Source organism: Brachyhypopomus gauderio, chromosome 12, assembly GCF_052324685.1.
Source record: "Brachyhypopomus gauderio isolate BG-103 chromosome 12, BGAUD_0.2, whole genome shotgun sequence".
NCBI classification, from domain to species: Eukaryota; Metazoa; Chordata; class Actinopteri; order Gymnotiformes; family Hypopomidae; genus Brachyhypopomus; species Brachyhypopomus gauderio.
This window is the reverse complement of record NC_135222.1, coordinates 11,121,846-11,138,454: the sequence shown is the minus strand read 5'-3', so window position 1 is coordinate 11,138,454 and position 16,609 is coordinate 11,121,846. Positions and strand designations below refer to the sequence as shown.

General features: G+C 44.3%; 1 protein-coding gene across 1 annotated transcript in view; it reads left to right on the top strand.

Annotated features, from left to right (window-relative positions):
* Window positions 1-16,609, top strand: part of LOC143527817 (protein kinase C-binding protein NELL1-like) — a 216,908-nt gene that overhangs the window by 62,439 nt on the left and 137,860 nt on the right. The window contains exon 5 of the mRNA XM_077023124.1: window positions 14,167-14,263. Coding sequence (XP_076879239.1) covers window positions 14,167-14,263 — 97 coding nt within the window. The remainder of the gene's footprint in view (window positions 1-14,166; window positions 14,264-16,609) is intronic.

Genomic DNA, 16,609 nt, shown 5'->3' with positions numbered 1-16,609 from the left:
TATTGCACCTGTTCTGCTTTTTCTGGCATTATCAGAAGGGATTGTTTTTGCTGTTTTCTGTGTGAAAAGTCACCCACAAGATATTGTGCCACATCAACATTGATCAAAATTGTCCTAGTTGCTACTGACCTCTGTATTCTGAGCTGACTTCTGATGTTTAGCTTTGTTTAGCTCTCACTCAAACGACACACTGCAGCTAATAAGTATCATAAAGAATGGTGATTCATTTAGGGATAATAAAATATTAATCCGTATGTGTGCAAATTACATAATACATATCTATCAAAGACTAATTATGAATTTTTCGTGTAATTTAAAACAATCAGAGAATAGTTATAATTGAAAATTGGTTGAAATGCAGGAGGCTCTAGGAGACTGTGGGTGGACACACTTGTGAGAGCGGGTGGGTTTTATTTCTAACTTCTGTCTCTAATTTGACAGAGGACAAACAAAGAGTGTGCGAACAACGAGGCATGGTACAGAGAAACCAGAATACGTAACGAAAACACAAACTTAAAACAAGGAGATACTAAAGACAACGATGAAATGAGCTCATTAGAATAAACAAGACACCACTATGCTGTCACATCCAGCCTCACCCTCCTTCCCAATCTCGTGTCGTCTACCCTAGCCCCGCCCTGTTTTCTCGTTTCCCTTCTGTCTGTCACGCCCAGTCCTCAGCGGTTGCACCTGTGTCTTGTTTCTCCTTCCTGATGAAAGTAAAAGACAATATGTATTGAAACACACAAACACAACTGGGAGTAACACGAGGGTGGATAGGAATACGGAGTAAATGGCTAGAACACAGGGGAGCGAAGCTATCACACCAGCGTAACACGATGATCTACACATAACTTGAATGACATAAACTACGACAAACAATAAACCATGGATGAAACATAAAATCATGCAACAATGATTACTGCAGTGGCACAATCATTACCATTACCAAACGAACATTACCAAATGAACATTACCATATGAATATTTTCCTAACATTTTGATGACACTAAAACTCTGAATATAACCCAAAGAACCTTGAACCAGGAGATCTAACATTCAAACATTGACCCACAAGAACCAACTCAAAATGAAGACACTAAATGCACACACAGAGTAATCAAACTAAACAAGGAACAGCAGACCATACTTACAAGGGGCAGGGTTAAAGAGGCGTGAATAAAACAGAAGCAAAAACAAAACGTGGGCAACACAAGGGGCAGAGCCAAACATGACATTGGTTGATCCATGTTATTATATGCATTTAAATCTTTTTCTTTTGTTTTGAAGTATAAAATTAAGGCATTCAGCATTGTGCCAGCCACAATCTAACACTCTTCTCAAGAATACTTTTTTTCTTCATACACTGTGCACAACCCATACTAAATAAACATGCTTCACTTTCTTGGAGCTGTGATTTTGGTGGATGCTGTCCTCTTCACCCATTCCACAAAGCTTGAGCATGAAGTGTTCAATGGACTGTGGAATAACTAGATGATTCAGAGGGAGACAGAAAACACCAAAGGACAAGATGGAATTGTGCTTAGAATCTAGATTCTTCAGGCCTACTTTGTTGCGGTCAAGCCCCATGCATTCAGAGACAGATTGCAGTGACATCCTGAATCAGCCATGCTTACAAATATCTACATCATGATAACCTGCCTGATGAACACTTAGGAAGCAAAAACTGGAAACATTGGTGCAGGCAGTAGTCATCTCAGCACTTCTGATCTATGCTAGGTCTGGGTTTTTAAGTCCAATTCCAATGTCTATTGCTCAAAGCATTATACAATGCAACAAATAAAATTAAATTTAAGTTGAGGCAACAGTGTTATTTCTGTGCATGTATTTTTTTTTATGTTTTATGCATTCATTATTTGACAGGAGAGTGGTAAAGGTTTCACTTCTGATGATGCATAACTCTTCTGAGCATCAGACATCAGAAAAGCACAATTGCAATATACAAAAAAGGGTGTGAGTCTATAGAAAGTGAACAAATTTGTGTGGAGAAATGAAAAGGGGAAAAAAAAGACTAACCTTCACAAAGCCCAATGAATGCAACTGTTTCTGGGGATACTGTGTGTCATGGCTAACCATACACTTCTGTGAGATGCTACCTTGTTTTTATTGATGTCCTGATTGATTAAATAATTACAGAACCTAGTAGTCCAATGGGCTGTGCACATTTGAGAAGTTCTTGATAATTGAGTGCTGTTTGTGCCCTGGAGAAGGTCTCGGGAACTATAACTTTACCACACAGCAGCAAGCAGGTTAGGCTCACCACATGCTTGTGTTGTTCAGTTGCAGCCACCTAGGAAACATAAGTGATGGTTGCTCTGAATGTTTAAGTAAGCTAGATTATAGAAATTGAACACCTACTTAAGTACATTCAGATATTCTGACTGGGTACTACTGCCATCCGAACCAATCAAAAGTCTTGTCTTGCTTAACCTTCACCACTGAACCTGGAGTGTTCCCTAGGATACAGTGAACAAGTAACAAGTTACCGTCCAATGTAGGTGAAATATATGCTTCTTTGCTGCCTATTATACACTAGTGCTTTAGAAGAGCTAGTGGTTTGAGGAGCAGCACTAATGCCTATGTTGACTGTGCAGCTCCACACCACAGAAGCCCTGCAGGCAACAGGCTTGTGGCACATTTATCCACGTACATGAACTCTGTTTGCGTTTACACTGGGAAAGCGGATCTCTGAAAATGCTCAAGAATATGGGAGAGGAAAAACACAGCCAGCTGGGATTTACCAGTTATATTGGTATGATGTTAACTTCTGTGTAGTTGTTCTTTGTTTTGTGGTTTGTTTTACCTGTGAATAAAACAGTGGTGCCAGAAAGGGTCCATTCAAGCTGCAGACGCACAGAGGCTGGAGAAGACAGAGAACTCTGACTAGCATGATACAAGCATGAATGTTGAGAGAGTGCATTTCATAATCACCTCTTATAAGAAGCAATAATAAGCTTGACTAATTCCTGCCTAGGGAATTTTTCCTTGCCACTGGTCACCCCTGGCTTGCTCATTAGGGATTTGGACCCATGTGATTGTAAAACTGCTTTGTGTTGTAAAAAGCACTATATAAATAAATTTGACTTTGATACCAGAGACATATTTTCTACATTTTCTACATACAGTTTCTTGCTGTGTTCTTGTATGTTTCATTTGTTTTATCCTTGGAACCCTACTCACTGGATTTGAACCATTGTTGATGGAAAAAATTGGAAATGTACACTTAGTCTACAGAGACCATCTGTTAACATGGAAAATGTGTGTTCTCCCCCAAACTTTTGATTAAGCCTGACCACATCTCTGCTCTTGCCTGGATACTTTTGGATGTCAGATCTTTCAACCTAGAAGTGACATTGACAAACTTTGAGCAACACTGCTATGTCTGATGCATTCACACCATTGTAATATTTATTACTTGCCATGTTGGTGTCACCTCTGTGTTGTGAATAATATCTGCTTTTATTCCTGTCAGCAGTTACTAACCACAGATCAATAGTGTAGCATGGAACTGACCAATTTTCCATGCCAATGGAAGGGTTAAAGCTTATAATTGTACAACTAAATGTGTTTGCAAGGTAGCATTTTCTAACAAAGTAGCCAGTGAGCCAGTCAGTGCAAGGTAGCAGTTTCTAATTAGGTGTTGTCTTGATTTATTGGCAGGTTTAAATCATTCAGGCCTAAAGTGCCGAGCCTTATTTCTGTCAAAATTGAACAGATGTATTTAATTCTGAATAAAATGCTACTGTCCTCTTCTCAGTCACTACAGATCTTCCTCTAGATGTGAGTCTGATCGTCTTAATGTATGTTGTTATCTTTCAAATCAAACAGCAGAATGCCAAAAAAACCTGTTGAGTTTTGGAGGAAAACAGTTGCTCGATCGTGTCTGCTCTGCTCTGTCTTCACTGTTTTCTTGTTTTGCAGTGTGGGTAGGTGTCTGAGAATATTGTAATGGGTGCTAAACTCATGACACTGTTTTGCACTGCTGGTGAGAGATGGGCAGATGTCATTTCACACAAAAAGCTGGCACAATGATGGGAAGAGACGTCACGGCCTAGGAATGTCTTTACCCTTCAATTAGAGGAACATCCTGATATAACAAAGGAGAAAACAGTGAGACAAACAAACCATTTATTTAATGATCCTAATCCTAATTCAAGAGACTATCCAAAGCTTTAAGTGTTATTTTTATTATTCAGGTGTCTTATCACAATAGGATAACATTGCTGTAGCCAGTCACGCAATAATTTTATGGGCACAGTTTCTATTCTCTCACAAATCTCTAGGAAGGATCATAGACAAAAAAGATTTTGTTCTTCAGCTGTATCGTATTGTGACTGTGTAAAAATGAATGATTTTAGTACTCGATGGTTGATCAGCATTGACTGCTCAGTGGTTTGCCACCCACTAGCCAAAATGTTTCTACTAGTCAGAATGCTATTACCATGAAACAGGGGAGTTTCGGTTCAGTTCAGACCACTCAAACTATTATCACAAAGTAGGATACAAGTTGAGTGGCACTGGATGCACACAAGTAAAATGCATTTGGTAAGAGTTTGAAAATGAGACTGAAGTCATGGCCAAGCAATTCAAAGAGTGTCATCTCAATCTGTTGTCTGGTCATTGTGGGTTATGATGTATGAATGCTTGACTTGGTAACAGACTTGGAAGTACTGGCATGCACTGTAGAACTGCGCAAGTTGACTTGATTGGTATAGTGTTGCAAACTAGAGGTACTTCGCAGTATCACCAACAGTTTCTGCTGGTGGCCATTCTGAAGACAGATTTATACATGTAAGTTTATGACTGGAATTGTATAAAATGATGCCCATTTTGCCAAAGAGAAGGTGTATGCAGTGACTCCAACATTACATAGAATAATAGAACTTGGTTGAATGTAAAAAAGACTTATTTGAGTTTTTTTGCTGTGAGTGAAGTTTGAGTGTGAGTTTCAGTAAGACTTCTTGCTTTAGATTAAACCACAATTAACCTGTCCTGACAGGTTAGATTCACAGGGCAAACTGCTAATCTGATAAAATTGCTCTGGTTTGAATAAGATCAGAGTGTGAATTTATAGTAGCTTGTCAATCCATGAGCCCAGCCTCATAATACACCTGTAATTTAAGAGATCCCTATTCACACCTTTCAAGTTCAGTTTTAATGTTTTAACTAACCAAACTCTTAAGTCTTAAAGTAAAATTCAGGAGTTTTTTCTGTTGTTCCTCTCTTACCCAGTGCGTGTTATTGCAAGTCTCCCACTCTGTCCATTTTAAGCATAATGCATATTGTCATATTTCTCAAAGTTGAAGGAATCTTTGTTGAATATAAATAGAGGTCTGGCGTATTCCTCTTCAGTAACGTATCATTCAGTTCTCCAAAGCTGAGAGAAGGAAGAAAGTCGGACAGGCTTTAATCATTGAGCTACTGGATAGGCAGACTGAGAGAGTTCAGAGTGGACAGTATGCCTGTAAGCAATACGAGAAGAAGGCATGTTAGTGAGGGCAAATGTATCTTGGGCTATAATTTCTAACCTGTTTCTCTAGCAGAAAGATTGTATGTAGTAGCACAAAAAGCTCAAAAATATCAATGCATGAGTGTCTCCCATTATAAACGTATCTTCTTAAAGAAAACTTTTTTTTACATTTATTTTAAAGATGGAGATAAGAACAGTCAAATTATGTGCTTGAAAATTGGACAATGAAGTTTTCAAATGAAAGGGTGTCTATTGAAGTTTAATGACTTTTAAAAAGGTCATGGCATCCATGAGGTCTAAACTAGGTATACAAGTAGGCAAAACACACTCTCAGTTCCCTAGGAACATTATTGTGGGCATCAGGAATGTGAAAGCCGTATTATTTTTATGTAGATCTGCTGTCTCATTTGGCCTCGTGCTGAGTGCATCATTTGTTGATGTCATCTTGAATTACCATCATATCACAGAATGTGACAATTTTCTGAAATTAGTCATGCTTCTTCATACTGAGTGACATTACCAAGTATTTTTCATCTGCAGTTATTTGCCTTCCATACAAAATAGGTGAGCCAGCTTCAGTAACCGAGGATCAGAACACCAAGACCCTCGCCCGGTCCACAGTGCACCAGACCCCTAGTACTACCCCTCCCACAAGTGGTGGGACAATGGGAAAGTGGACCTATGTGTCTCCTTTGGGCTGTGCCTGGCCGGGCCCCATGGATAAAGACCTGGCCACCAGTTGCTCATCAAGGAGCCGCCTCCCCCAGGCCTGTTTCCAAGGAGTAGAACTGTTGCTGCTCCTCCATGAAGAGAGGAGTCAGTTGAGGTGGTTCGGGCATCTGGGCCGGATGCCCCTTGGGTGCCTCCCTAGTTTGGTGTTCCAGGAATGTCCAATTGGTCGGAGGCCCCAGGGAAGACCCATGACATGCTGAAGAGATTATATCTCTTGGCGGTCCTGGGAATGCCTTGGTATCTCCCCAGACCAGGGAGCGGGAAACCTGGGCCTCTTTGCTTAGGTTACTAACCCCGCAACCCGGAATGGGATAAGTGGATATAAATAGATGAATGAATGGAAGGTTGTTTGTTGTTTTTTACAGTGAGGCTCCCAGCAGTCTTTCATGATGCTGTGTTTCGCTTCCATTTAAAAGCTCTAGCAGTTGCGATCTCTCATTCAGTCTCTCGGAAACTGGAGATGTTTCCTGGTCTTGTTCAAGTTGTTCAAGCAATGAACAGACATAAATGTATCTGTCTTCTGTTTTGTCCACTCCAGAGTCCTAATTTTGGAGGCATTAGCTATCGTTACCTGTTATAGCTGCTACCACCCATAATTTTACCAAGCATTAATCTGTTTTTGTTCATATTGAGCTGTGCTTTGGAATGAGTCTTTGGCCTGAGGGTCTGTGTGTGGCCTGGTCCGGAACCATCAAATGATCTGTGTTGTGAATGGAGCAACACAAACCCTCTTATCTGCGGCAGCCTTTGAAGAAGCTTTGCCTTTGAATTTGTGGCAACCTGTGTGCTGACCTTCCTCTGTTGCACTCCACCTACCTCAGTCTTTGCAGTAATACTCTCAGCAGAGTCACAACAGTTGCTCACTTGAGGTGGGAATTCAAACCATGCTTTCCTCAAGCCTCCTGTGCCAAACGCTTTCCCAAATGATAATGTTAAATAGCTAATACACACACTAAGGGTGTTCTACTTTTAATGATATTATATTTTCTATATAGTTTTAATTACACTCTCCTTTAAACCCTCTACCTGCTGATTTAGGTTTTCAAAAGCCTGACTGATTGCCAGTAACATTGGGAAACTGAATTTAAATGTTGAAACTAAAATAGTTGGACCTTATGGCTTTTATTACACTTCAAATATGTACAAACGTCTAAAATGTAGAATGTGAATTTTGTCTGTGTTTGGCATCAGGAGCATCCTTGTTCAATATAATATAACATTGTGGAACAAAGAAATAAACAAAAATCTAAATATATAAATTGATTTCAGGACATTCTGAAAACACATTTGTAATGAGTATGCAAACATTTATTATGATTTTATTTTATTATTATTTTATTTTTTGCAGAAGCAAAATTGATGAATCAACACATGCCCCTTCCTTTTGGGCATGTGTTGACGTTGTCCACGTGCTTTGTCTGCGTCAGTGGTTCTCTGTGGTTATGGTTATGTCAAGTGATAATCTGTCTCACCTGTGAATCGTCTCGTAATCACTTGGGGCTAATGTGGTTTGTCTATTTAATGTGCGTTCGTGCAGTGTCCTTTGCTCGTCGTTGTCTAGTCTGCTTGTCGCGTTGTATGTTTGAGTGTTTATCGTGCGCTATTGTGCAATTGTGTGAGAATAAAAGTGATGTCTGTCGCAACAAGGACTCTGTGTCTCGTCCGTCTGCCGCCGCCCAGCGTCACAGAACGACGAGCCATCCTGAGACACCAAGATCATGCCTGGCTACGCCACCCGGCAGAAGAAGGCAAATCGCCCAAGCAAGCGACATCACCACGCTTCGTCCTCCCCCTCGCGCCGCTGCTCTATGCCGACTCTGGCACAGATGAAGCGGGACCCCGAGTGCGCACATCTGTTGCGTGCGGCTCGGGAGACTACTATACTGGAGTTGGCGGAGGAGTACCGCAAGACAGCGTATATGGAGGGAGCGACACCTTGCTCCTTCTCGCGCCACCTCGCCTCTGAAGGTAGGCGCAATCACGTCCACCCCGGAGGTGGAATTCAGGGAGGAAGATTCTGAGGGGGAGGAGCAGGAAGAAGAGGAGGACTATTCCCCTTCGGTAGGCGAAGCCTCCACCATTAACTACGGTGGCGAGGAGGAGGAAGCCTACCCCCCCTCGGATTACAACGCCTCCACCGTTGACTACGGTGGCGAGGAGGATGAAGCCTACCCCTCCTCGGATTACGACGCCTCCACCGTTGACTACGGGGGCGAGGAGGAGGAAGCCTATCCCCCCTCGGTATGCGACGCCTCCACCGACGACCACGGTGGCGAGGAGGGGGAGGTCTTTCTCCCATCGGTGAGCTACGCGGTCCCCGACGACTACGGCGAAGACAAGGAGGAGGAGTCAGAGCAAGAGGACTACCTCCCTCCGCCCGTAGGTCCCTCTCCCACCGTAGAGGAAGACTGGGAGGAGCAGGAAGGCTCCTATTCGGAGGGAGAGGAGGAGAGCCCGCTCCCCTCGGAGAGAACAGCCGGGACTAGGAAAGGGGGTTCGGTGAGGTGTCCATCCTCCGACCGCTCCAGCGAAAGTGCAATGGACTGCTCCCGGGGTGGCAACCCGGAGCAGTCCATGGAGTGGAGCCAGGGGACAGAGGAGGAGATGGACACAGAGGAGGAGCTCCCTTGCGGCCCACAAGGTGCTTATGACAGCCGCGCTGCACCTGGCGTGTACGACAGCCGCGCTGCACCTGGCGCGTACGACAGCCGCGCTGCACCTGGCGCGTACGACAGCCGCGCTGCACCTGGCGCGTACGACAGCCGCGCTGCACCTGGCGCGTATGACAGCCACGCTGCACCTGGCACGTCCGACAGCCGCGCTGCACCTGGCACGTCCGCCAGTCGTGCTGCACCCAGCGGAGGGTCAGCAGCGACGGCTGGAGGAGGAACGACCCCTGCAGCGCCTGCAGCTCCCGGTCTCTCTCCCCTCCTTGCTCTCCTCCTGGCGCGTAGCTGGGCTCTGTTTCATGTTTGTGTGTACCAGTGTTTGTTAGTCTCCCCATTTGTGTGCCTAACCCATTTTTCCCTCTCGTGCCACTGTGTGTAAGCGTGCCTGTGTGTGTGTTTGTGAATGTTCCGTTTAATGTGTCTCCCGTCTTTTCCCCCATCTTCCCAGGGAGGGTGTTCTAGGCAGTCCGTGGCGGACGCTTCACCAAGGGCGGTCACCTCCCAGACGCAGGACTGAGCGCGTCGGATCCACCCATCGTCGTGGGTTCGGGGCACTCGGTCCTGTTGGCACCCCGGGACGGGTAGTGCCCTTGGAGGGGGCGTCTGTCACGTTGAGGACCCCGGCCCCTCCCTTTTGGGGGTGTGTTGACGTTGTCCACGTGCTTTGTCTGCGTCAGTGGTTCTCTGTGGTTATGGTTATGTCAAGTGATAATCTGTCTCACCTGTGAATCGTCTCGTAATCACTTGGGGCTAATGTGGTTTGTCTATTTAATGTGCGTTCGTGCAGTGTCCTTTGCTCGTCGTTGTCTAGTCTGCTTGTTGCGTTGTATGTTTGAGTGTTTATCGTGCGCTATTGTGCAATTGTGTGAGAATAAAAGTGACGTCTGTCGCAACAAGGACTCTGTGTCTCGTCCGTCTGCCGCCGCCCAGCGTCACAGAACGACGAGCCATCCTGAGACACCAAGACCATGCCTGGCTACGCCACCCGGCAGAAGAAGGCAAATCGCCCAAGCAAGCAACATCACCACGCTTCGTCCTCCCCCTCGCGCCGCTGCTCTATGCCGACTCTGGCACAGATGAAGCGGGACCCCGAGTGCGCACATCTGTTGCATGCGGCTCAGGAGACTACTATACCGGAGTTGGTGGAGGAGTACCGCAAGACAGCGTATATGGAGGGAGCGACACCTTGCTCCTTCTCGCGCCACCTCGCCTCTGAAGGTAGGCGCAATCACGTCCACCCCGGAGGTGGAATTCAGGGAGGAAGATTCTGAGGGGGAGGAGCAGGAAGAAGAGGAGGACTATTCCCCTTCGGTAGGCGAAGCCTCCACCATTAACTACGGTGGCGAGGAGGAGGAAGCCTACCCCTCCTCGGATTACGACGCCTCCACCGTTGACTACGGGGGCGAGGAGGAGGAAGCCTATCCCCCCTCGGTATGCGACGCCTCCACCGACGACCACGGTGGCGAGGAGGGGGAGGTCTTTCTCCCATCGGTGAGCTACGCGGTCCCCGACGACTACGGCGAAGACAAGGAGGAGGAGTCAGAGCAAGAGGACTACCTCCCTCCGCCCGTAGGTCCCTCTCCCACCGTAGAGGAAGACTGGGAGGAGCAGGAAGGCTCCTATTCGGAGGGAGAGGAGGAGAGCCCGCTCCCCTCGGAGAGAACAGCCGGGACTAGGAAAGGGGGTTCGGTGAGGTGTCCATCCTCCGACCGCTCCAGCGAAAGTGCAATGGACTGCTCCCGGGGTGGCAACCCGGAGCAGTCCATGGAGTGGAGCCAGGGGACAGAGGAGGAGATGGACACAGAGGAGGAGCTCCCTTGCGGCCCACAAGGTGCTTATGACAGCCGCGCTGCACCTGGCGCGTACGACAGCCGCGCTGCACCTGGCGCGTACGACAGCCGCGCTGCACCTGGCGCGTACGACAGCCGTGCTGCACCTGGCGCGTCCGACAGCCGCGCTGCACCTGGCACGTCCGCCAGTCGTGCTGCACCCAGCGGAGGGTCAGCAGCGACGGCTGGAGGAGGAACGACCCCTGCAGCGCCTGCAGCTCCCGGTCTCTCTCCCCTCCTTGCTCTCCTCCTGGCGCGTAGCTGGGCCCGTTTCATGTTTGTGTGTACCAGTGTTTGTTAGTCTCCCCATTTGTGTGCCTAACCCATTTTTCCCTCTCGTGCCACTGTGTGTAAGCGTGCCTGTGTGTGTGTTTGTGAATGTTCCGTTTAATGTGTCTCCCGTCTTTTCCCCCATCTTCCCAGGGAGGGTGTTCTAGGCAGTCCGTGGCGGACGCTTCACCAAGGGCGGTCACCTCCCAGACGCAGGACTGAGCGTGTCGGATCCACCCATCGTCGTGGGTTCGGGGCACTCGGTCCTGTTGGCACCCCGGGACGGGTAGTGCCCTTGGAGGGGGCGTCTGTCACGTTGAGGACCCCGGCCCCTCCCTTTTGGGCGTGTGTTGACGTTGTCCACGTGCTTTGTCTGCGTCAGTGGTTCTCTGTGGTTATGGTTATGTCAAGTGATAATCTGTCTCACCTGTGAATCGTCTCGTAATCACTTGGGGCTAATGTGGTTTGTCTATTTAATGTGCGTTCGCGCAGTGTCCTGTGCTCGTCGTTGTCTAAAGTCTATACGTCGTGTTGTATGTTTGAGTGTTTATCGTGCGCTATTGTGCAATCAAGTGTGAGAATAAAAGTGACGTCTGTCACAACAAGGACTCTGTGTCTCGTCCGTCTGCCGCCGCCCAGCGTCACACTTATGTACAAACTGAATTTCACTTTAGTCTTAGTTATAAAGAGACTAAAGATTTTAAGCTGCAGCTTGAGGATGATAAATGTCATAACAAATTGTTAGTTTGGAAGGAAAAGTTCCTGGGACTGCTGTGTGTGGCATCATGGGCATGGCTTAGGGTTATCTGTGAGGCGGAGCGATGCCCCAGTAGAACCACTGGGTAATTAAGATCGGTTGCACCTGTGAGTGGACACCAGCAGCCTTTTTGCTAACTCTCCTGTCAGTGAAAGAGTCAGTGCACACCGAGCCCTGCCGATGAAAAGCTCCTGAGTTGGAAAAAATATGTAGAAAGGTGAGCTTGAATTTCAAACCAGTGTGGGAGCATTTCCTCATTTACGTTTTTATTGTTGTTCAGTATATCCTGTAATAAATTGAACTCTGTGTGCTACTCTTGTTTCCTGCATCCTCCTTCCTCACTGTTCTACTGGAACATTTTGACAGAAAAAGCCAAAAATAAAAAATAAATACATATATTGAATTCATGAACAGTTTTAAAAATGAGCTGGACACTGTTTCTCTTTGTATAATGTTAATTTTTGACCAGTTCTCCAAACGTTACTCACCTGATGACATCTAGCTACACCACTGGCTGTAAATGTGAAGTATTACAGTGCCACTCCAGGTTTAAAAGTACAGTTATTTTGTAACTGGTTCCTATTCAATTGTCAGGGTATCACACTGGCTTACCCTACCTTATGTTTAACCAGTTAACATGTGAATTCAATTCTGCTCAGTACCACATAGAAAGCAAGAAGAAATTGGTGCACTAGTCAGTGTACTATACTTACCAGTATGCTGTAAATATAACACAGTACTGATGTACACACCTGCCATGCATCAAAGTATTGCATGTTCTACTGGTATATTCTATAGTAGGCCTAACGGCGATTTTAGATACAGACACTAACAGGTGATTTTACTAAGTACTACTATTACTGCTGATACTGCCACTATTGCTGAATCTGCTGCTATTACTACTAATGCTAATATTACTAATATCGATAATTTATTTATATAGTGCCTTTCTCTTGATTACTATATAATGCTGTACAGATTTCAATTAACATTTGCATATTGTGGTACTAAACTGCCTTTGAATTTGAAGAGGTCATACTGCACCTGCCAAAACATCGTATAATTTTCTTTTTCTTTTCCATTTAGTTTCACATGTATCATACATTATCTTCCTATCTTTAAGGAGATAAGCACATTACAGAGGTTAAGCTGCATTGCTCCACATTTGAGCAAACATCATTGGATCCTGCAGCTCTTGATATATATATATATATATATATATATATATATATATATATATATATATATATATATATGAAGCAGAAATCATCTGTAGCTTTCATCTGTCATCTGTAGCCATATCGATCCACTGCTTATGAACACGCACAGCTGGTTTGAAGTTGCTTTAGGGTAAGCATCTAAAACGAGCTCTTAATGGACCACAGTTCATAGGAACCTACGTGAATGTCACTCGTGTAATTGCATTAGCATGCTAATGGATGCTTGTCTCAGTGACACTGCAAGGGAGCTGTGAGCACATGCTGTCGTGCTGATGATGAGCCATAGGAGTCTAGACTATTAGGAAGCAAACAAACCCGTATTAAACACATAACTAAGGAACAGGATATTCCCCCTTATGCAAATTTTGCTGTTGCTGATTTTGAAACCCAGTCCCACCTCCAGGCAAGCCCATTCTACTGTAACATGACTTCAAATAAACCACTGATATACAGTGTCATTAGAATGCAGTGCACATCACAATACAAAGTCAGTGGCTGACAGTATAAATACGTTCAACCCACATAAGAACAAAGCCGAAAGGGGAGCAAAACGCTTGCCATTCCCCTTTGGTTAACCAGCTGAACCCTTTCACACATTATAGCCTGACCTGATTAACCCTCCCCAGATCTGTCTGTTTGAAAGATGCCTTTCCACTCTGATTCTGGTAGAGGGCATACTGAAGGGCTCACTGAACTGTGGGGCTGGGAGCTGACAGGTGAAAAGCTCTGTGGATGTTGGTGTTTGATAATGCCAGACCTGCTTTGTGTTATGTATTGGGGATTTTTGTAGTCAGTATGAGAAGATATCAATATCTTTGCCCCCCCTCCTCTGTCTGTCTCATGCATGACAGTCATACTCAGAGAGAAGAGAGCTCCTCTGCTCTGGATCCCATTTCAGCTGACGGGGGGAGAGATGCATACACACACTGCTCTCACGATTGGATTTACTCAACATTATTTACACTCACTGGATCACTGTTTCTGCCCAGTCTTGGATTTGAAGGTTTTGAAGTTTGAGTCCAGGCTCCCCATGTCACTGTTCCCCACCCTGCTCAACAGCTTTTGATGAAGATTGATTGTTGACAATTGTGTTGTGTTGTCTTGGATGTGTATGTATGTCATTTACAAGGGATAGAAGAGAGTTGTAAATACAGCACTTCTAACCATTTGTGTGTGTGTGTGTGTGGGTCTTTGGCAGGATATATGAGAGAGTGATAGACCCTCCTCAGATGGATTTGACAGCAGGCAGTGGAATATGGCTTGGCCAGCATAGCCACAGACATGGCCTCTTCAAGGTAATACTCAACTCTCACTCACCTGCATGTAGAGGCAACTCACTGATAATGTCCATAGTAAGCAGTAAGCAAGTGGCATAATGTTTTCTTGCCTCTATTTTGTCTCTGTACTTCAAAGAAGCTGCTTCATGTGGGGCTCTTCAAGAACATTCACACTAATTTGCCATTCACCTTGTTCTACTAAAACTGGATTTAGGTTCCAAACAAGAGTGTATCAAGGTACAAAATTTAAAGAACAAATTCATTAACTATGGGTCACTGAAAAGCTCTTATCAAAACACTGCTCTGCTAAAAAATAGGATTAAAACCTGGATAAACACTTAGCACTAATGCATTTTATTTATTTTTACAGCAACTAAACCAAGAATCATGATGCCATTTAACATGACTTCTTGAAGGTCAAAAAAAAAAAAAACCCCAACAGAATAATAAAGTTTTATTCAGGAATATGTGCTAACCCAGTGGTTCCCAAACTTTTTCTTCCGTGCCCCTCTTTAGTAATCAAATCAAATCAAATATATTTATATAACGCTTTTCACAACACATGTTGTCACAAAGCACAAAGCGCTTTACAGGATTTAAAAGGTTAACAATACAAAAGGTCCAAATCCCTAATGAGCAAGCCAAAGGCGACAGTGGCAAGGAAAAACTCCCTAGATGGTGGGGAATAGGAAGAAACCTTGGGAGGACCAAGACTCAAAAGGGAACCCATCCTCCATTGGGCGGCCCGTTAACACACAAATTATACAAAAACAAATTATACAGACTAATACACAAGTTACAAATAAATCACACAATCAGGCTAAGTATAAGGTAACTACAATGAAAGTTCTGGGTGTTGATATTGTCAATGTAAATGTCTTATGATGAACGCCAGGTTTTCATTCTGTGTCGGAGCGATGATACTGGAATTGTAGGCTCCGACTGCAGTGTTACTCCCCAAGTGAACCTCGGAGAAGAAAGATATGTGATGTGGTAAATATGTAACAGATTATTCAAAGGCCAAACTAAACAGATAAGTCTTTAGTTGAGTTTTAAACATTGAGACTGTGAGTCCCGAATAGAGGCAGGAAGATTATTCCACAGATGTGGAGCTTTAAAAGAAAAGGCTCTTCCACCTGCTGTGATCTTTTTTGATCCTAGGAACAGTTAATAAGCCTGCATCCTGTGAACGAAGTAAAGGTGCTGGATTGTAATGATCAATAAGTTCACTAAGATACTCTGGAGCTAAGCCATGCAGTGTTTTATATGTTAATAAAAGTATGAGATGAGTAGATGAGAATATTTTTGCCCCCCCCATATTAACACATGTGCACGTGTGTTTACTTCCAAGCTCCACGCCCCCCCTGCAATAGCTCCACACACCACCTTGGGGGCACAACCCCCCACTTTGGGAACCACTGTGCTAACCAATAAAATCCAGCATTTCAGGAGATTTAACTTTTCTCTAACAATCACTGCTTGGTTCTGTGTCTGTATGAGTCATGGGAAGCTGATCTGTTTGAAAATCTGTTTGAAAATGCACCATTTGGTGACCCTTTACCTGGGAATTTAAAGGAAACTGATCCTGATCTTGTTGCTAGATCTTGCACTTCAAACTAAAGCTTTGGGATGGATACCTTCTCCTTCTTTTGTCATATTTTTAGTACTTGGTTATTTTGCATCCTCAGTGCTAGCTTGCTAAATATATACATGATTTTGATTCCTCTGAAATTCCAAACAGGAAACAAGTAGATACACCTTGTACCTTACAGTTTTCGTTGTGATTCTTACAAAAACAAGTACTTCATTTTTAGTATGTAATATAAAAAGATACAAAATATAGAATAATAAAGTTTGTCAGATCCATTAGGACCAATCAGAAAGTTTTCAGTATTTCTCCTTAACATTCATCTGATTTATGAAAGAAGAAAAAGCTTTGTTATATAAATACTTTTCTGTGTCTGATGACTGCTGTCACAGAAGTGTATAAATTGGCCAACTTCTGCAAGCCTTTTGCCTGTTGAGCTGCTGGGTTACTCTGTGCAGAGAGCCTGGGGTGATCAGAGTCTGCTCCAGCTCTTTAGATGAGTGAGACAGGCTGGGAATGTCCTGTCTTGGGAGTGACACTAACTGTGCTAATTAATCAGCTGCACTGTGACTCGCACAAGGTTGTACCGGACTGGTTAATAATAGACTGTATTGCCTTTTCTTTCAGAAGTTGTGTAATAATGGTTCTGGAATTGATTAAATGTTTCTCAAAAGGAAAAAAAAAACACTCATGAAGGAAGTTAAATCGTTAATGGTATGTGGCACTATTGTCAGTGGTCTAACTAGCTATCTGGTGACATTAGACTGAAAATTCGG